This window comes from Cyanistes caeruleus, unplaced genomic scaffold, assembly GCF_971803275.1.
Source record: "Cyanistes caeruleus unplaced genomic scaffold, bCyaCae1.hap1.1 HAP1_SCAFFOLD_125, whole genome shotgun sequence".
NCBI lineage: Eukaryota > Metazoa > Chordata > Aves > Passeriformes > Paridae > Cyanistes > Cyanistes caeruleus.
The window spans coordinates 4,123-21,138 of record NW_028255922.1 but is presented as its reverse complement, the minus strand read 5'-3'; the positions used below and the strand labels follow the sequence as shown (position 1 = coordinate 21,138).

The following is a 17,016-nucleotide window of genomic DNA, read 5'->3' as shown; positions in this document are numbered from 1 at the left end:
AAAGGTGAGAGTGAGGAAGAGTGGTTTTCCTTCATCTCTTGATGACCACTACATGCCAAAATGACCCCCTCCTCAAATTAAGGAGCCCACCATGCAGGCATAATGACTTTTTAAATCATTACCGTGCATTTTAATCAAACCTGGGGAATGGGAAGTGTTAGCATTATGCATATGCATTAGTATTAATATGTATTAGTATTTTGGATATTCAAGACTTTTGTAAATAAATAGACACTGGAATCTTTTGTCAACTCGCAGTGCGTATTAAGGCGCGACTCCCGCACTCGCCCAGTGCTGTGATTAAACATCCACTTTGTAACTTTAAACTGTTGGAGAGGTTTTTTTGTCCATTAACAGATTGATGTTGATACTGGATCAATATTGCTATTTTGGTAAATCACTGCCAGTCTCTTCCCAGCCTCCCCAGGACCCAGCAGAGCCCCTCCTATTCCTCTCAGGATCCCACAGCCCCCTCACAATTTCTCCCCACTGCCCCTGGACCCCCAAACCCTCTCCCAGTCCCTTCCCAGCCCCACCAGGACTCATCAAGACTCCTCCCAGTCTCTTCCCAGCACAACCAACCTCATCCCAATCCCTGCTTTCCAATCCCCAATCTCCTTGCAGCTCCTCCAGGCTCACTCAAATCCCTCCCTGTGACACCCAGCACCCCCAAACTCCCTCCCAGGGTCCACCAGGACCCCCAGAACCCCATCCCACCCTCCCCAACATCCTTCAAACCCCTTCCCAGCCATCCTAAGCACCTCAATCCCTTCCCCAGTTTAAACCAGTCTATCTCAAACTCCCTCCCAGTTCCTCCCAGCACACCCCAATCCCCCTCTGGGCCCCCCCAGTGCCTCCCCCGCTGCCCCCGGCGCTGTGGGGGCCGGGCCGTGCCCCAGTGCCTGCTCAGGGGGTGCTCCAGGCTGCCGTGCTCCACCTGGCAGCTGGAGCTGAGCTCGCAATGCCGGGGGCGGTTTCCAGCAGCACCAGGAGCTGCTGGCTCCAGCTCAAGGGCACCAGCGAGATGGACATGCTGGGGTGGGCGCTCGGAGAGATTGGGCACAATGCGATCAGCTGGGTGTGAAATGGTGCCAAGGCCGGTCAGCTCTTCCTCAGCTCCACGCCAGGAGTGGAACACACCTCTGGAGCAGGATGACCCAAGGTGTGGCTTAGAGCAATGCTCTGCAGCACTTAACAGCTGTCAGGCACAGTGTGGAGGCAAGAATGGGGGGAAGGTATTTTTTTTTGGGTTTTGGTATTGGGTTTCAGGGAAAGGCTTAATCTCCCAAGGGTCCAGGGACAAAAGACTCAGAACACAAGCGTACAGCAATTTATATATGGGGAGGGCCCAGGGGTGGATACAAAACTTCAACCAGTGAGGGATATCCTGGGGAGGGGAATAGGACACATGGACCAATGGGGTGCTGTGGATTAGGGGATTTCCAAAGGGGACGTCCAAGCAGGGGGTTGGCATAAGGCAGGATTGACAGGGAACATTGGGGAACAAGGGGCAGGGTGGACAAGATTGATAGGGAAGGTACTGGAAAAAGGGGTTGGGATACAATGATAGGCAGGGCAGGGGAGGAGATAACTTTGGGTTAAACCAACAAAGCAGGGGGGTAACAGAACAAACCACTTATAGAAACAACTTTAAATTAAACAAAAACACACCACAACATCTCCCCCTTTTCTGTTTAAAAGGAAGAGCTGTGGTTTTGGGGGATCCATTCTCATTTTGGATACACGTCTCCCCAGCAGGGCTGGTCAGTTGGCACTTCTCCCTGATTGACCTCTGCAGTGGGAGAGCCCTGGGAGGGCTCGCTGAGCCTTGTACAGCGGGGCCTGCCGGGCCAGGCCGGTCCCTGGCTCATCTGCGGGGGGTCCTAGGGTGTGAGGATGGGGGGTTTGGGAGGGTTCCAGTCCTGGATACAGGGGTGCACGGGGGTCCTGCTGCAGCGGAATGGGAGTTCAGGAGGGTCCCTCTGTTCTGGGGCTCAAGGGGTCCCAGTGCCTGAAAATGGAGGTTCAGGGGGGTTCTGGTGCCCAGAAATGGGGGTTCTGAGAGGTTTCCATTCCCGAGAATGGGGGTTTAAGGGGATTCCAGGTTCCAGATAAGGGGGTGCAGGGGTTTTTGGGGCCGGGGAAGGGGGTACCAGGGGGTCCCGGTGCCCCGAAATGAACGTTCAAGGGGGTCTCTGTGCCCAGGAAGGGGGGTTCGCCCAGAAATGGAAGCGCAGGGGTTCCCCATTCCCAGTGTAATAAATGGAATTGATTCGTGCTAACTAAATTGTAACTGTTATTAAAGTTATTATTAGAAACTATCAAGAATCAGTGTTACAAAGCAGATGCACCCCTTTGCAGATGTTACATGTCAAAATTAAGGTACAGGATGTAGTTTAGAAAATAAATGGTCAGTAAAACCAGAAAAAGGAGGAAACTTATGGGAAACATTAATGAATATGTATAAGCATACAGTATATAAGTTTAGCTTGAAGTGCTTTGTTTCGTACGTGAGGTGAGGTGAGAAGACCCCCCCACACCCTGGTTGGTTTTGCTTATGCCTTAAGCATTTGTAACCACTGGCCAATTATATTCACACATATATATATATATATATATATATAAAATATGTATCTGATTATATCTACTAAATTGTATCTCTTTTTTACTAAATTCTATTCTTTTACTAAATTCTATTCTTTTATTATTTTGTATCCAATTTATTAAGCTATGTTATAATTAATTAAATTTGATTGTTTGGAAATTTGAAAGTCATTTATAACACTACTATATCAAAAGCAGTTCAAAGTGATTACAAACTGTGCTATATCAAAATCGTTCTGATTATAATAATTTGCAAAAGCCAACACATAATAGCGAAGGTCAAAAACAACATAGTTCTTTATCACAAACACAGGGCAGGTTTTTCCCTTGCATGGAACACTTGGGCCTTCCCCGGGCCCCTTCTGCCCTCCCGCAGAACCAGAGGCATTTTCCAGCGCACACAGTTTGTAAGCAAGAGCCGGCTGCAGCCCAGAAGGCTCCAAGCGCCTCCTTCCAGGCTGACTCTGCAGATGCCGAGGCTGCTCTGGGCTCTGCCAGGCTCTGCTGGGGCTCAGCTCTGGGCGAGGCTGGGCCCGCTCTCCCCTCGCAGTGCTCCGGGCAGCTGAGTCACAGCGGGAGAAGGACAGGACACCTCAAGGGATTGAGGTTTAACAGAGATTTTATTCAAATAACTGCCATAACAAGCAGGCTGTCCTAACTACCCTAAGTAACTAGCAGTCCTAACTAACATAACTAACTACTTCTCCTAACTACTATAATGAAAAGCTGGCCTCCAGGGCTTCATCTCCTCCTGCGCTGCTCCCTCAGTTGCTTTGCTGCAGTGATCAGAGGGGTCAGGCTGGAGAGAGGCTTGGCTGATGACAAAAATGGGTGCTGCCCAAGGGATAAAAAAGAAAGAAATGAACTGTTACTTTCCAGACTCAAGTTCCTCACAGGCTCTGTTGCAACAGGACAAAGGGGAATGGTTTGAAAGTCAAGAGAGGGAAGCAGGCTCAGATTAGATGTAAAGAAGAATTGCTGTAGCAGGAGAGTGGGGAAACACTGAGAGAGGGAGCCCAGAGATGTGGGAGGTGGCTCCTCCCTGGAAACATCCAGGCTCAGGTCAGGCAGGGCTCTGAGCCACCTGATGTGCTTGAAGATGTCCCCGCTCGTGGCGGGGCACCAGCTCCAGATGAGCTCGACAGGAGCCTGCCAAGCCAAAGCAGGCGAGGATTCTGCTGGCTTTGCGTGTGAAAAGCAGCGGGACTGGAGATGATGGGAGGGGGCCCCACAAGAAAAGCCCTCCCTGGCGCTGCCGTTTCCCCCGCAGCCGCTTGGCATTCACCTGCAGCAGCTCCTGGGCAGAGAAGCGCCGCTCCTCGTCCGGCTCCAGGCTGCACTCGAGGAAGTCCCGCAGCAGAGCCGACAGGCGCCTGGGCTCCTGCAGCTGCGGGCTCCCGTTCTGCCGGATCAGAGCGCGGGCCTGCAGGAAAAGCAAACACAGCGCTCTGACAGCTTCCTCCACACCCACACGTGCTCACATCCAGCCCGCTTTCTCTGCCCCAGCTCCCCGGGCACTTTCCTCCCTGGCACAGATGCTGCTGCTCACAGCTCATTCTTCTGGGCCAGCCAAAAAACCCAAACCCTGGAGCAGCCACAGACATTGCAACATCCAAATGATCTCGCCTTCAGAGCCGACTGCATTGGCTGACTTTGTCAGTAGGAACCTCCATCAGAAATAGCCCATTTTGCTTCTCCAAATACAGACGCCAGCTTTACAGGCCATTTTCAAGAGTTAGTGTGGTCTGCCTGTGTTATTTTAAGGTATTTTTACATCAGATGCATCTCTGCAGTGCCACTGACACTCAAGTAAAAGCATTCCTGATGCCCCATGCCAGAAACTGCCAGGCAAGGAACAGCAGGTTTGTGTGGCTGAAAGCTCAGGCTTGGTGACGCAGAGAAAGTAAAAGGAAGGAAAGAAATATGTTAGACTGTGGGGATGTTAAACAATCATCTTCATGTTTCAGTATAGTTTCCCAGTGAGAAGAGCCAGGGGGTAGTTCATCTCACAAAACTTCTTTTAGAAACTCCTCCAGAAATCTTGTTGGGTTTGGGTGTGGGTGTTGGGGTTGGTTTGGGGTTTTCTACAAGACAACATTAGAGCTGATGCACTTGCTTCATGTATTTGGGTGATCCTCACAAGAGCTGCAACAACTTAAATGCCAAAGCAAATTGTTGCTGGAGACTGCAGAATATTTGTCTGTGTTCAGGCTCAGGTGCTGTGGGAATTCCCTTTGCGATGTGCAGAAACCTCCAGCTGCTCCTCCCAGTGCAGGGTCACCCTGTGCTCACAGGCCTCTGCAAAGCCTGGAGAATTTGCCTCTTACCATGGCCCCCGTTTGCTGGAAGTAAGGAGGTTCTCCTTCCACCATCTCGATGGTCACAATGCCAAAGGACCAGATGTCCACCTTAGGGCCGTAAGGAGAACGGGTCACAACTTCTGGGGCCATCCAGTGAGCAGTGCCCACCATGGAGCTGCACTGGTCCTGCTCAGGGCTGAGCTGAGCACAGAGGCCAAAATCAGCTGAGGACAGAAACAAGCACTGTCAAAGGCAGCTGCAATGAGGAAACCAAGCACAAAGATTCCCCACTCTCAGTCTGGGAATGCAGTGCTGAATCCAGCTGGAAAAGTCCTCAGGGCTGTAGCCAAGGAAAGATGGAACTGGACCCTTAAAGAAGCCCTCAGCTTTCATGCTTGGCTTTTACTGATTTCCTTTGAAGCTTTAGATTGCAACTCCTGCCCCTCTGGGAGGGCCATTCCCAGAGCAAAGGCACTCCTGACAGCCTGCTCCTCTCCTGAGCTCTCTGCACGGGGCAGCCGCTCTCAGCTGGCAGCAGGGGCCGGGCAGTGCCACCAGCAGCACTTGTGGGGCTCTGGCCCTCACTGGGAAGCAGCCCCACAGCCGCACCCCGGGAGCGCCGTGCCTGGCCAGGAACACCCACCCAGCTTGACAGAGCCGTCCATTCCCAGAAGGATGTTGGAGCTCTTCAGATCTCTGTGGATCACCCGGATGGAATGGAGGAAATCCAGGCCCTGCAGACACTGAGAGACAACAAGAAACACGAGGGAAAAAATCAGAGGCCGGAATATATCATACAAGAAAGGACAGTTTAGAATTCTGCCAGCAGCAACTTTGCTGTGACAGCCCAGGAGTGCAGTGCAGACAAACTCCAGGCAAAAGGTTCAAGGCGAAGCTGAGAGCAGCAAATCAGATCCAAAAAAGACAAAGAGTACCACAACAGCAGGAAAGAAGACAAGAACAGAGTAGAAATGCAGTGATATTTGCTGGCCATTCACTTCAGAGGCTCTTTCCTCTCCAGCTCATAAAAACAACACAGAAACAAAGGCCTGAGCATGGAGCCACTCTGTTCTCACAGCTTCTTTGGAAGGACCATGGTGTCCCAGCCATGGGAAGCACAAGCAGGATCCCTCACCTCCTGACTGACAGCTGCCATCTCTCCTTCAGCCATGCGTGTCTGTCTGACAACGTCCTGCAAAGTTCCTCCATCCATGTATTCCATCACCAGCCAGAGATCTCCATCAACAAGGAAGCTGGAAGAGGAGAACAATGGCACAGAGATGAATGTGCATTGCTCAATTCCCCCAGGGAAAAGCCCAGAGTGGAGTTTTGTTCCCAGGTCACTTGTCAATGAGGACAGAATCAGATGGAGAGACATTCCTGCCAGGCTGCACAGGCCTTGGAATCTGCCCAGGCTAAAGGAGAAGGAGGCACCTGGGAGAAAGGAGAGGCCTTAGATGGCAAGCAGGTGAAAAATGCACTTTAGCAACAGCCCAGCTCAATGTGGAACCACAACACTTGCCCCCAGCTGCTTCAGCATCTGAACTCATCAGTTCCACCATTCCCTCCGGAACAAGGCAACACAACTTCCAGAGTTCTCCAGGGGAGGAGGCCGTGCAGCACTTGGGGCAAAAGCAGGCAAATGCTTGGAAAACCTTGCACAAAGTCCCTTCAGAAATAGGCAGAGCCATTGAAAAATGGGAAAATGAGGCATTTCTGGAAACAAGAACCTGGTTTTCCTGGCACCTGCAGCAATGGGAAAGGGCTGGGAAGAAGAAGCCAAGGAAAATAATTTCTACCAGGGTTTATCAGCACTTGCTGTAAAACACAGCAAATGGGGTCAACTTGAAGAAAAAGCCAAAGCAAAGCAACAAAAGCACATGGAAGGAGTGAAGTGCCAGGCTGTTGTTCTGGGAAGATATGGCCGGGTCAGGCATTTTCAGAACAGGCTACAGACTGGGGATGCCAGGAAAGATGAACGCAGGGCCCGTGTACGGGAGAAGACCTGAAGCACTCACCTGTCCAGAGAGTTGACAATGTTGGGGTTCTTCTTGTCCTTCAGGACCACGACCTCATTCACAGCTCGTTCCCTGTTCTGCCCTCTGAGGCTCATTTTCTTGATGGCCACCTGAAGGGACATTGCAGACCTTTAACTGGAGCAGTCTGTGGCAGGAGGCCACAGCAAACACGGAGCGAGTCTTTTTGGAGCGAGCGAGCCGGGCTGTGCCAAACTGCCTTGGGATGGGACACCAGAGCTCAGCAAGTGCCATTCCCACAGCCCATTGCTCTGCTCACTGGGGCTGTTACAGGACTCATGGCCAGAGACATTTGGCTCTGTAAGCTCTGCAGAAATGCTCCCTCAGCTGTCAGCCTCCAAGCTCTAACAACATTCTCTGCACCTACAGTCTTCTCAAATGGCCTCAGCACTCTTAGGATTATTATTCCAACACATTTTGCAAGCAGGAGGTAATTCTGTTTCTGTGCACACAGAGCAAAACAGCTGGGAACCCTTTAGCAATTCTATGGCATTTGGCCATGATTTCAAATGTCCCTGCCCTGTTTGGGATAGCACAACAAAGCAAACGTGCACATCCATTGCTCAGATAATCCCTGTCCCAGCTGCCACTGACACCAGACCCAAACACAGCTGCAGGGTTTAGGAGAGAGCTTTGCTCTGCACATCCATCTTCTCATTTCTCTCCTGTCTCTGTGGGGACAGCTGCAGTAGGACTAAAACCCCAAACTGAGCCCAAGCAGGATCTCTCCTTAATTGGGCCTTGAGGTATCCTGATGAAACTCAGGATGATAAAACTGTTAAATAATGTTCCTGTCTGAGGCTGGGATGAAGGTAAATTGGGCCTTAGCCTCCACCAGCTGATGCATTCACACTTTTAGACATGAAGACCAGGCCAGCGTGTCCTGCTCTGACAGACACCGCTGCCCTCCTTGCCTTCCTTTGGGAACTTGAGAAGGACCAAGTCTGTCCCAGCTGTGCTCTGCAGGCTGACCCTGCTCTGCCTTCAGAGGAGCAGCCTGTGCAGGAAAGCTCTGCTGGGCCCCACAGCTCCAGCCACAGCTCCCAGCAGAGGGGAAAGCCCTCGAGAGCTGCCAGACGTGCTGGGCGTGTTGACACTGACCTCTCCTCCCGTGGCCCTGTCGAGTCCTTTGGAAACGGTTCCAAAAGCCCTGGAGACAAAACAGCAGAGAAGAAAGAAGCAGCGCTTTAGGCCCTGGCAGTGAAAGCCAGCCCAGACAGGAGATCTCTGCTGCCTGCAGCGTTCACAAAACACCCGAGTGCATCCACCCTTCAAACAACAGCACAGCAGCCACCAGCCCTCTGCCATGCAAGGTGCCTTCTGACCACAGTTATCAATTCTGATCAGCCCTGAGAGGCAGAAGCATCGTACCCCAGTGTCTGAAGGGGTTTGGAGCTCTCCTGACTTCTCACTGCATCCTGCACCAGCAAAATACCTGGGCCCTGCTTGTGCAGAAGTAACTGCCTTGCACTTACCCTTGGCCAATCTGCTCCAGTTCCAGGTATTTCTCGGCAGGCTCCCCCACGCTCACGGTGTTCCCTGAAAGAAACCAGGGGGAAGATGCTCCCTCTCAGATGAGAGCCAGAATGCAGCCCCACTCCCTGGGGCCAGGAGCCCCTTGCTCTCAGCTGTGGAAGGACAATAAATGACCCTGTGCCATTCAGCTGCAGAGCAACCCTGGGTGCAGCTGATGCTGAGACACACACACAGCACCCTGCTCTGGCACACAGGAACAGAGCAGACGTACTCAGCTGCATCAGGCTCCACTCCCCGCTCCCCTCTGGCTGCAGGGCTGTGCTGCTGTCAGAATGTTCAGCCCAGGATCCTGCAGCACAGGGAGCTTCGGTGTCCTCTTCAGGAGCAGAGGGAGGTTCCTCATCCTCTTCCCAAAGCAGTGCAGGTTCCTCATCCTCTTCCCAAAATGCTGCTGGTTCACCCTCCTCTTCCCAAGCCACAGGACGTTCTCTGTCCTCATCCCACACTGGGAGATTGCTGTCATCCTCGTCCCATGCCATGGGAGCTTGGCCATGCTCATCCCACACCAGGGGACATCCACCGTCCTCGTCCCCCACCGGGAGATGTCCACTGTCCTTGTCACACACCGCGGGAGCCTCGCCATTGTATTCCCAAACCGCGGGGTGTTCTCCCTCGTCTCCCAGAACAGCGGGAAGTTCACTGCTCTCTTCCTCCTCTTTGGCCTCCTCTTTGCAAGCAGAGGGAGCCAGAGGAGGTGCTGATGCTGCTTTGGTGCCCTGTGGACAGACGGGAGCGTGAGGGACGGGAAGTTCTATCTCAGTTATCACCTTCTTTATCCTCAGCTACACATCCAGCTGCACTAAGCAGAAATAGGGTTCAGAGCTGTTCAAACTAACAATGGGCTAAAGCCCACATTGCCACTTATTGTTGGGAATTCCATATTCCACCATGCCTAAAGCCAGCAAGCAATCTTCTGCCTGCAAAACCAGTCCTGCAGCTCTTCAAAAGCTCTTCAGCAGAAACAGAGAAAACTGCCAGGGATCTCTTTGCTGCTGCTGCTGCTGCTGCTGCAAAGACACTGACAGGAACTTTCCTTCAGCCTCCCAGGCTGGCACTCGGCTGCCACACGCCGAGCTCACAACTTGCTGCACAATTCTGAACACCAAAGCTTCCTTTGCCACTCACCGAAGGAGGAGCTGCTCGGGATCCACGCGTGAGGTGCCCTGCAACGGGAGAGGGAACGTGAACCAGATGTTGTTAGGAAAAAACTGCCTGTGGTGGGAAATGAGCAAGGCAAGCCTGAGAGAGCATTTTGCTTTCACAGCATCCCTCCAGGAGCCACAGGCCCTTCACACAGCAAGCAAGAGAGCAGCACAAAATACTGGGCTGTGTCAGCTCTTGGCTGGAGCAGCAAACGGAGGGAGTTCCAGGCTCCGCTGCCACAGACTCCCCGCTTGAGGGAACAGAACCCCCCCAGGCCTCATTGCAAATGCTGTGCACGCCCCGCTGGCTGCAGACACCCCCTTTTTCAGCTGCAGCTGCTGGCAGGAGCTCTCCCAAACCAACCCTGTCCTCAGGGCAATTTGGTTACAGAGTCAACTCCGTTCCAGTGGAAGAACAGAAAGCACACAGCAAGCCCAAAGCCACAGAGGCTGCACCGAGGGAAAACCTCAACTTACGTGCCAAGTGGGTTAAAAAATACCCCGAATAAGCCACAGAGAACAGAGTGCCAACTGCAGCAACCACTTGCTGCATCATTTTGGCTGCGCTGCACACGTCTGCAGACTGTACCCCTGCAAGCACCGAAGGACACCCGTCAGGGGCTGGGCTGGCTGCTGAGAATGCCTCAGGCAGGAGGATCCTCTGGCAACGAGCAGGCGCCCAGAGCCGCTCTGGACACTGAGGCCTCCGTGTCCCACAGCAACGGGAACACCACGGGGACGTGGCAACGCTCCTGTGACACCACAGCAGCCGCTCACGCAAAAACCGCCTGGAAGCTTCTCCTGTGTCACAAAGGAGCACAAAGAATCCTCCCAGGGCACGGCCTATTGCCCAAAGGATCCAAGAGGAACTCTGAAAATGCAGCAAACAAGGACACCCCATAGCCCAGCCTGAGCACTGAGGAGGAACGAGGACAGCACCAAACCAGAGCAAACACAACCTGTAGTCACTGATACTGCTGAATAAAACCAGCAAGGCTTGTTCCATCTGGAATCTTTGTTCTAGTTCTAAAAACAAGCAAGATTCTCCACTGTAAATATACAGAAGGCAGGAACTGGGGAGGAGGTGGGATTAGGAAGGAGGAGGAGCAGGAGGAGGGAGAAAGGAAAAGGAGGAGCAGGAACAGGAATAGAAGGAGAAGCTGGAGGTTCCAGTGCCCCCTGTGTCTGCAGCACCCCCAGCCACTGGCCCATCGCCCCCACCTCATCCTGCAGGTGAGCAGGGAGGGGGAGCTGGTCCCAAATCTGTCAGGGGGGTCCCTGAGAGGGTCTTTTTATTGGGGTGTGTTTGGAACTTGCGGATTGCGGAACTGAGCCCCAAATATTGTCTGGCATCCCTGGGAGGTTTTTTTCTCTGGGTGTGTAGGTTTGGATCTTGCAGGACCCCAAAGCTGAGCCCCTTGGGGGATCTTTGGGGTCCACATGGCCATTGCCCAGTATTGGCTGGGGGAGGACATTGGTCCTGGGGACCCCCAGGAGAGCAGAGGAGAGGAACCCCTGGGACTCCCAGAGTGGGGAGAGCAGAGAGGGGCGATCCCAGAGCTGGGGGATCCTGGCAGCTTGGAGAGGTGGGAGCCTGGAGAGGAGAGACTCCTGGGATCCCTGGGATCTCAAAGCAGAGCATCAGGGGAGAAGGGACCCCATGGACCCCCAAAAGCCTCTGGATCATCGCTAAGGGGGACCCCAGAGAAGGGGGAACCCCTGGAGCCCTTGGACCCCCATCATCCCAGGGAAGGGAAACCTCTGGAATCCCAAATAGGAAAGACAAGAGATGGGGAAATCCTGGGAGACTTTTTTGGGGCTGAATCTTGATATTTTGGATATTATCATGGCCACAAGACTCCTGCTGAGCTCTAGACATGGACTTGGGTAGGAGGAGCCTCTACTCCAAGGCACTCCCACTTTGGTTTCCCCCAAACCAGGATTTGTCATTCCCAAGCCATGGCCAGATGGAGGAGGAGGAAAATCCCCAGAGATCCTGCATGAGGAGGGGCTGCAAACCCAACCCAGGGAGCTGCAAGGAGGAAAGATCCCCCCAGTGCCAGGAAGGCATCTGGAGATCCTGCCGGAGCTCAGAGCTGGGGGAGAGAGCTCATGGCAGGGAGAAGCCCCACAAATGCTTGGAATGTGGGAAGAGCTTCAGCTGGAGCTCCAACCTCGGGGCACACCAGTGCATCCTGAGTGTGGGAAGAGATTTCCAATGAGCTCAGGTCTCATCAATGCCAGTGGATTCACACAGAGGAGAGGCCCTTCCACTGCCCTGACTGTGGGAAGGGCTTCACAAAACTGCACCCTCATCAGGCACCGACACATCCACACTGGGGTGAGGCCCTACGAGTGTCCCCAGTGTGGGAAGAGCTTCTCACAGAGCTCAGTCTTGGCCAAACAGATCTTCCTGACTCCCTGTGGGCACCTGGATGAACACAGGGGCAGGAACATCCATCAGAACACAGACCAACAATGGGAATTGCAGATTGACAGCCCCTGAAGATTCACCAGAATAAAGATACACCCAAAGCCCCTGGAGAAGCCCATGCCCGAGCAGGGGAATGCCTGAGATAAGGCTGTGACCCCAGGGGACACCTGTGGACAGAGGGGTCCCTGCTGGAGCCGCCTGTCCTGGAAGGACTGACCCCGTGGCAGAGTGACCCATGCTGCAGCACTGTGAGGGGGCTGCTCCCATGGAATGGACTCAGGTTGGAGAAGTTCATGGAGACCTCTCTGGTGGGAGAGATCCCAGAGTGCAGCAGGGGAACGACTCCTGTCCTTGAACAGCAGGAAAAGCCACGGGAGATGAACTGACCATGGCTCCATTCCCTGTATCCCTGCACTGCCAGGTTAGGATGCAGAGCTGGAAGGAGGGAGGGGTGGAAGGACGGTGCTTTTAAGGGTCTTCTTATTCTCCTGCTCTGAGCTTACTGGCAATAAATTCAATTCATATTTCCTGTTTTGCCCATGACTGTGTTTGATGAGGAAACAGTCTCAGGTCCTTAACTCATGAACCCTTGGTTAAATTTTCTCTCCCTGTGTGGCTGTGGAGGGCAGTGAGAGAGCAGCTGTGGTGGGTGCCTGGACTCAGGCCAGCATCACCCCACTGCAGTGGGACATGTCCTTGTGTGGCCCTGTGCTATGGTGCTACAGGTGCTGTTGCTTTTGTCTCCCTTATGATTTTATCTTTTGCATTAAATGCTTGTGAAGTGCCCCCGGTGACCCTCGTTATTCCCTCGGCTCCGGTAGCCCCATCCCTTCCCCTGCTCCCTGTCCCACGTTCCATCCCGGCTGGCGGAGCCTTGGAGCTGCCGTGGGGGCCGTGGGGCTGCCCCGGGGGCTGCGCCCCGAGCCGGGGCCCCTTCCCAGTGCTCCCAGTGTGCCGCTCCAGCCTGGAGCAGCCAGCGAGGGCTTCAGCTGGGACGGCAGAGAGGCGCTGCTGGAGGGTCCCGATTCACTTCGCTTTGGTTTTGGAAATTTTGGGAGTTTAGTGCAAGAAATCTCTCCTCTCCTCCACTCAGCCAAAGGGGCGGGGGGGGTTCCCTTTTTTGGGGGAAATCACAGCGATGCACTGATGCTCCTCATTAGATGTGCATGAGGCTCCAGGGCTTCCCGCTGAGCCGGAGGCACCCAGCAGCCAGGGCTGGGCAAGGCGGGCCGGGAGGTGCGGAGAACTTTGTTTGTGTTGGGAGCTCAATGGCGGCTCGGGCCGGGCCCGTTCCAGGGCTGTTCCTCATCCCCGCCTTTCCCCTCACGCAGCCCGGGGCGGGCCCTGAGAGCGCGGGGCGGGGCTGTGCCGTGTGCAGAGCCCGCCGCTGGCTGCGATTAGCTGCTGCTGCCGTCACTCGTGGCTCTGGCGCGCGCTGATTGGACAGAGAGGGGACAAGCCCGGCCCCGCTGGCGCCGCCAGGGCGGCCGTGGGGCAGGAGAGCCGCCATTGCCGGAGCGTCTGTGCGGGCCCGGCAGCGGCGGCAGCAGCGGCCGGAGCCCGGTGAGGCGGCGGCGGAGCTCGGAGGCGGCCCCGGCCATCGCAGGTGGGAGCCGCGCTCGGTTCTGCGGGGGCTCGGGGCTCCCTGCGGGCCCGGGAGGGGGCGGCAGGGGGCTGTGGCGGGTGGCTTGTGCCGTGGCCGGCCCGTGTTGGCCCTGGGCTGAGGGCGCTGCGGGAGCGGCTGCCCGCGGTCTCCTTGCCGCTGGGGCCTCGGCAGGAGGCGGTGGCGGAGCAGCGCTGGCTCGTCCCGCTTCGTGTCGGGAGGCCGGAGGTGGCTGCGCTGGGCCCGGGGCCGGGCGGGAAAATTCCCGGCGCCAGAGGTTTGTGTGGCCCAAGGAGCCAGAGGAGCGGTGTGCAAGTGACTTTATTGCTGCCCAAAGGGAGAGGCCATGGGGCATTTGCCGTGCGCTCTCTCCAGTTGTTGGAGGACGCGGCCTCGTTTTTGTCCTGATTTTCCCGGCCGCATGTCCCTGTCCCTTTGCCCAACACTGGCCGAGGTGCTTGGAAGGTTCAGCCTTCCCGATCCGCCTGCTGCATGTCCTTTTTGTATAACACCCGATATTCCTGCCTCTGTGAAGTGTTTGTTCTTTTGGAAGTTCAGGAATGTATTGGGACTTGGTCTGAGCAGCAGTCCTTGTCAATTAGTAACATTTTCTGAAACTGATGGTTTCTCCCATTGTTGCCTTATGTACAAGTCCCTGGCCCTATCTCCAAGCAGATTCACTCATTGCCTCTGTTTTTTCTTCCTGGAATCAGCCCAATTCCTCCTGCAGGCAGGAAACCCCTGGGCCATTGTGCAGGCTTTGGGCCATCAGTGTTAATTTGCATTTCTAAAGCTCCTCTCCTGGCTGCCTGGAACAAAGCTTCTCTTCCAGGGCAGACATCCCCTGACTCACACGTGGCCCCCCACAGATCTGCTATTTATTTTTTTTAAACAATATTCTAGTAACTGTTTATGTGTTAAAGCACCAACTTTAAAGCTCTTCTAGTTTTCAAAGTGCAGCTTAAAGGGGAACATCAAAAAACTCATACCATCATTTTGTCATGACTAAGAGTCAAGTACAAATATAAAACAAAAATGAGAAAGCAATCAAGTGTTTTCATTCTCCTAGGACTAAAAACTGATTCTCACACCACTGGCCCAAACAGAACCGGCAATAGAGAAGTAAAATTATTACAAAAAATTACTCTAACGGTGTAATCCTTTCACTGAAACTGAGGAAAGCAAAAACTATTCAACAATGTCTTTAGAAAAATAAGGCATTACTTGATTCTGGCCAGAATGTGCAACAGGAATAATTTCATGCACACTTAGGCTGGGTGTGCAGAGAAAATCATTCCATGACACATGAGTTTGACTAGATTTTCCTAAATTCATACACTCTTGACACCATAGAAATCCATTGGTTTATTGTTCATTGTGTCAGGAAAATTAATCCACGAACACCAGAGGTTTATGTCCAAAAAGGAGACAGAGGAGTCCTTTTACTTTATTCGAATAAAGGGAGAGGCCATGGGGCATTCCCCTGGGGTCTCTAAAATTTTTGGAGGGCGCAGCCTCCTTTTTATCCTAATTCCCGGCCGCTTGTCCCTTCTCCCTTTCCCCATAGGCTGAGGTACTTGAGAGGTACAGGCTTCCTGGAACGCCTGATACCTGGGGTACCTTTTCCCCCCCCACGCATAATCGCTTCTTAATTATTAACTTTTGTGGAATTCATGATACTCTTTCAGTGCCTCTTTGATCTTTTAGTGGAATCCATCCCATTGTTTCTGTTGTCTCTCACTGATAGCTGCATCTTATCAGCAGACCCACAGCTTGTTTGTAAAGACAAACCTGTCATTCCTCTCAATTGGTTTGAAGGTGTGGAGTTGTTAGGATTTGGTTTCCTGTTGCAGCCGGATTTCTGTGCCTGTGATGGGAATTACATTACATTACAGGGTAGATGTTGGTTGATGTTTGCTGCTGGCTGTTGATGTTTTTTTGATGGTCGTTATCTTGCTGGGAATCTTTTGGGCTATTCCCAGTCTGTTGAGATGTTAAACACATTTCTGCTGAGTGGTGGAAAAGAAACATTAAAATTCCTTTCCCCAAGGCAAATGCAAACCAAGTCCCTTTAGAGAAATAAGATTTGAAGCCATTTTCAAGTTGGTCTATTTTGCCAGCAGCTAATCCCAGGCAGGGCAGAGTGTGAGTGTCATTGAGAGGCAGAGTGGAATTGTCCCGGTGCCTTCCCCAGCAGCTGTGGCGAGGGCAGGCACAGAAAGGCCTGAAGCTGCAAGAGTGAGAGCAAGGATTGTCCCGCAGTGGCTGGAGATGGCAAAGGAGGGTGGCCAGGCTGAGGATTTGAGCAGAGGATCTGTGGGCAGGCGCAGGGGCTTCCCCCACTGGGGAGCCCTGGCTGCTGCTGCGTTGCCTTCAGTGCAGGCTCAGGGGTGGCCTGTTTAATATTCCCTTCCAGTTCAGATTTCTGAGTCTGGAAGAGCCATGGCTGGGGCATCAATCGTTTTATTTTTTTCGTTTCGTTAAGTTTTGTTCTCTTTCTTATGTCCACCCCATAACATTGAGGCTCTCTGGGGATTAAAAGTTCATACAATGTTCTGGCTAGAAGAGAGAATCCTCAATCCAGCTCCTGCAATTCCCTGTTAATTGTAAGAATTGCTACAGCTCCTTTTTAGTCCAGGGAAACATTATTTCTGAGATTTCCTGGACGCACTCAGGGTCAATACAAGACAAAGCTTCTGTCAATATAGGTCCCAAATATTTAACCATTTTCTCTACCATTTGCCCTTTGTTTTTTTTCAGATACTCAAAGCTGCTTTTTTGCCTGAAAATGAAGCCATTTCACAGAGGCTTCCTCTACCTCTTCTCCTTGTCCTCCTGACTGGATCAAGTCATCCACATCCTGCATTAAGCCAGTCCCTGGGGGTGAGGTCAATTCCTTTGGTATTTCCTGCAAGGCTTGCCCCAGTCAGGCCGGTGCTTCCGTGCATCCCTGCAGAAGGACCGTCCATGTCTTGAGCATTTTCCCTTCTAGCTCTTGTTGCCAGCCCAAGGCAGAATTGTGTTTGCATCCTCTGTGAGTGGGCAGATCCCCAGAAAGCATCTTTTGCATCGAGTTCAGAATGGCAGCAGTGTGAGGAGGGCACCTGGTTCAGGCTGGTGTAAGGATCTGAGAGTGTGGGGTGCCTCGGTTTCATCATCTCATTTCTTCTTCTTGGGTCCTGCAGCATTCTGTGGATTCCATTGGATTTCTTGTTTGGCAGGATAGGAGCATTCTAGGGAGCCATCCCTGGCTCCCCAAGTCGTGCCTTGAGCAGGACTCCCAGACAGGCTGTGAGCCCTTCCTTCCCTCCCTTGGAACAGGGGATTGCTTTTGGACACCTCTTGTCCTGGTTGCTTCAGG

General features: G+C 53.1%; 1 protein-coding gene across 2 annotated transcripts; it reads right to left on the bottom strand.

Annotated features, from left to right (window-relative positions):
- Nucleotides 1-3,205: 3,205 nt before the first annotated feature.
- LOC147646085 (serine/threonine-protein kinase PAK 1-like) lies at nt 3,206-13,424 on the bottom strand. 2 transcript variants are annotated; one of them, XM_086873935.1, is made up of 11 exons: nt 10,096-13,424; nt 9,602-9,639; nt 8,688-9,192; nt 8,416-8,479; nt 8,042-8,090; nt 6,923-7,032; nt 6,040-6,157; nt 5,548-5,647; nt 4,932-5,128; nt 3,890-4,027; nt 3,206-3,438 (listed from the first exon to the last, which is right to left on the bottom strand). In XM_086873935.1, the coding sequence occupies exons 1-11, from the start codon at nt 10,622-10,624 to the stop codon at nt 3,346-3,348; spliced, it is 1,941 nt and encodes a 646-aa protein (XP_086730061.1). In that variant the 5' UTR covers nt 10,625-13,424; the 3' UTR covers nt 3,206-3,345. The 2 variants fall into 2 exon arrangements, with proteins under 2 accessions (XP_086730061.1, XP_086730062.1); XM_086873936.1 differs by having other exon boundaries at nt 8,688-9,494; nt 10,096-13,398.
- Between the last annotated feature and the right edge of the window lie 3,592 nt (nt 13,425-17,016).

Bases quoted from the DNA above. Each gene is read 5' to 3' on its own strand.
- LOC147646085 (XM_086873935.1), bottom strand. From the start codon at position 10,624: ATGGAACAAGCCTTGCTGGTTTTATTCAGCAGTATCAGTGACTACAGG. The intron at 9,640-10,095 runs GTAAGTTGAGGT...CTCCCGTTGCAG, and splicing joins TTTTTTAACCCACTTGGCAC to GGCACCTCACGCGTGGATCC. The intron at 4,028-4,931 runs GTAAGAGGCAAA...CTTTTCCTGCAG, and splicing joins TCCAGCAAACGGGGGCCATG to GCCCGCGCTCTGATCCGGCA.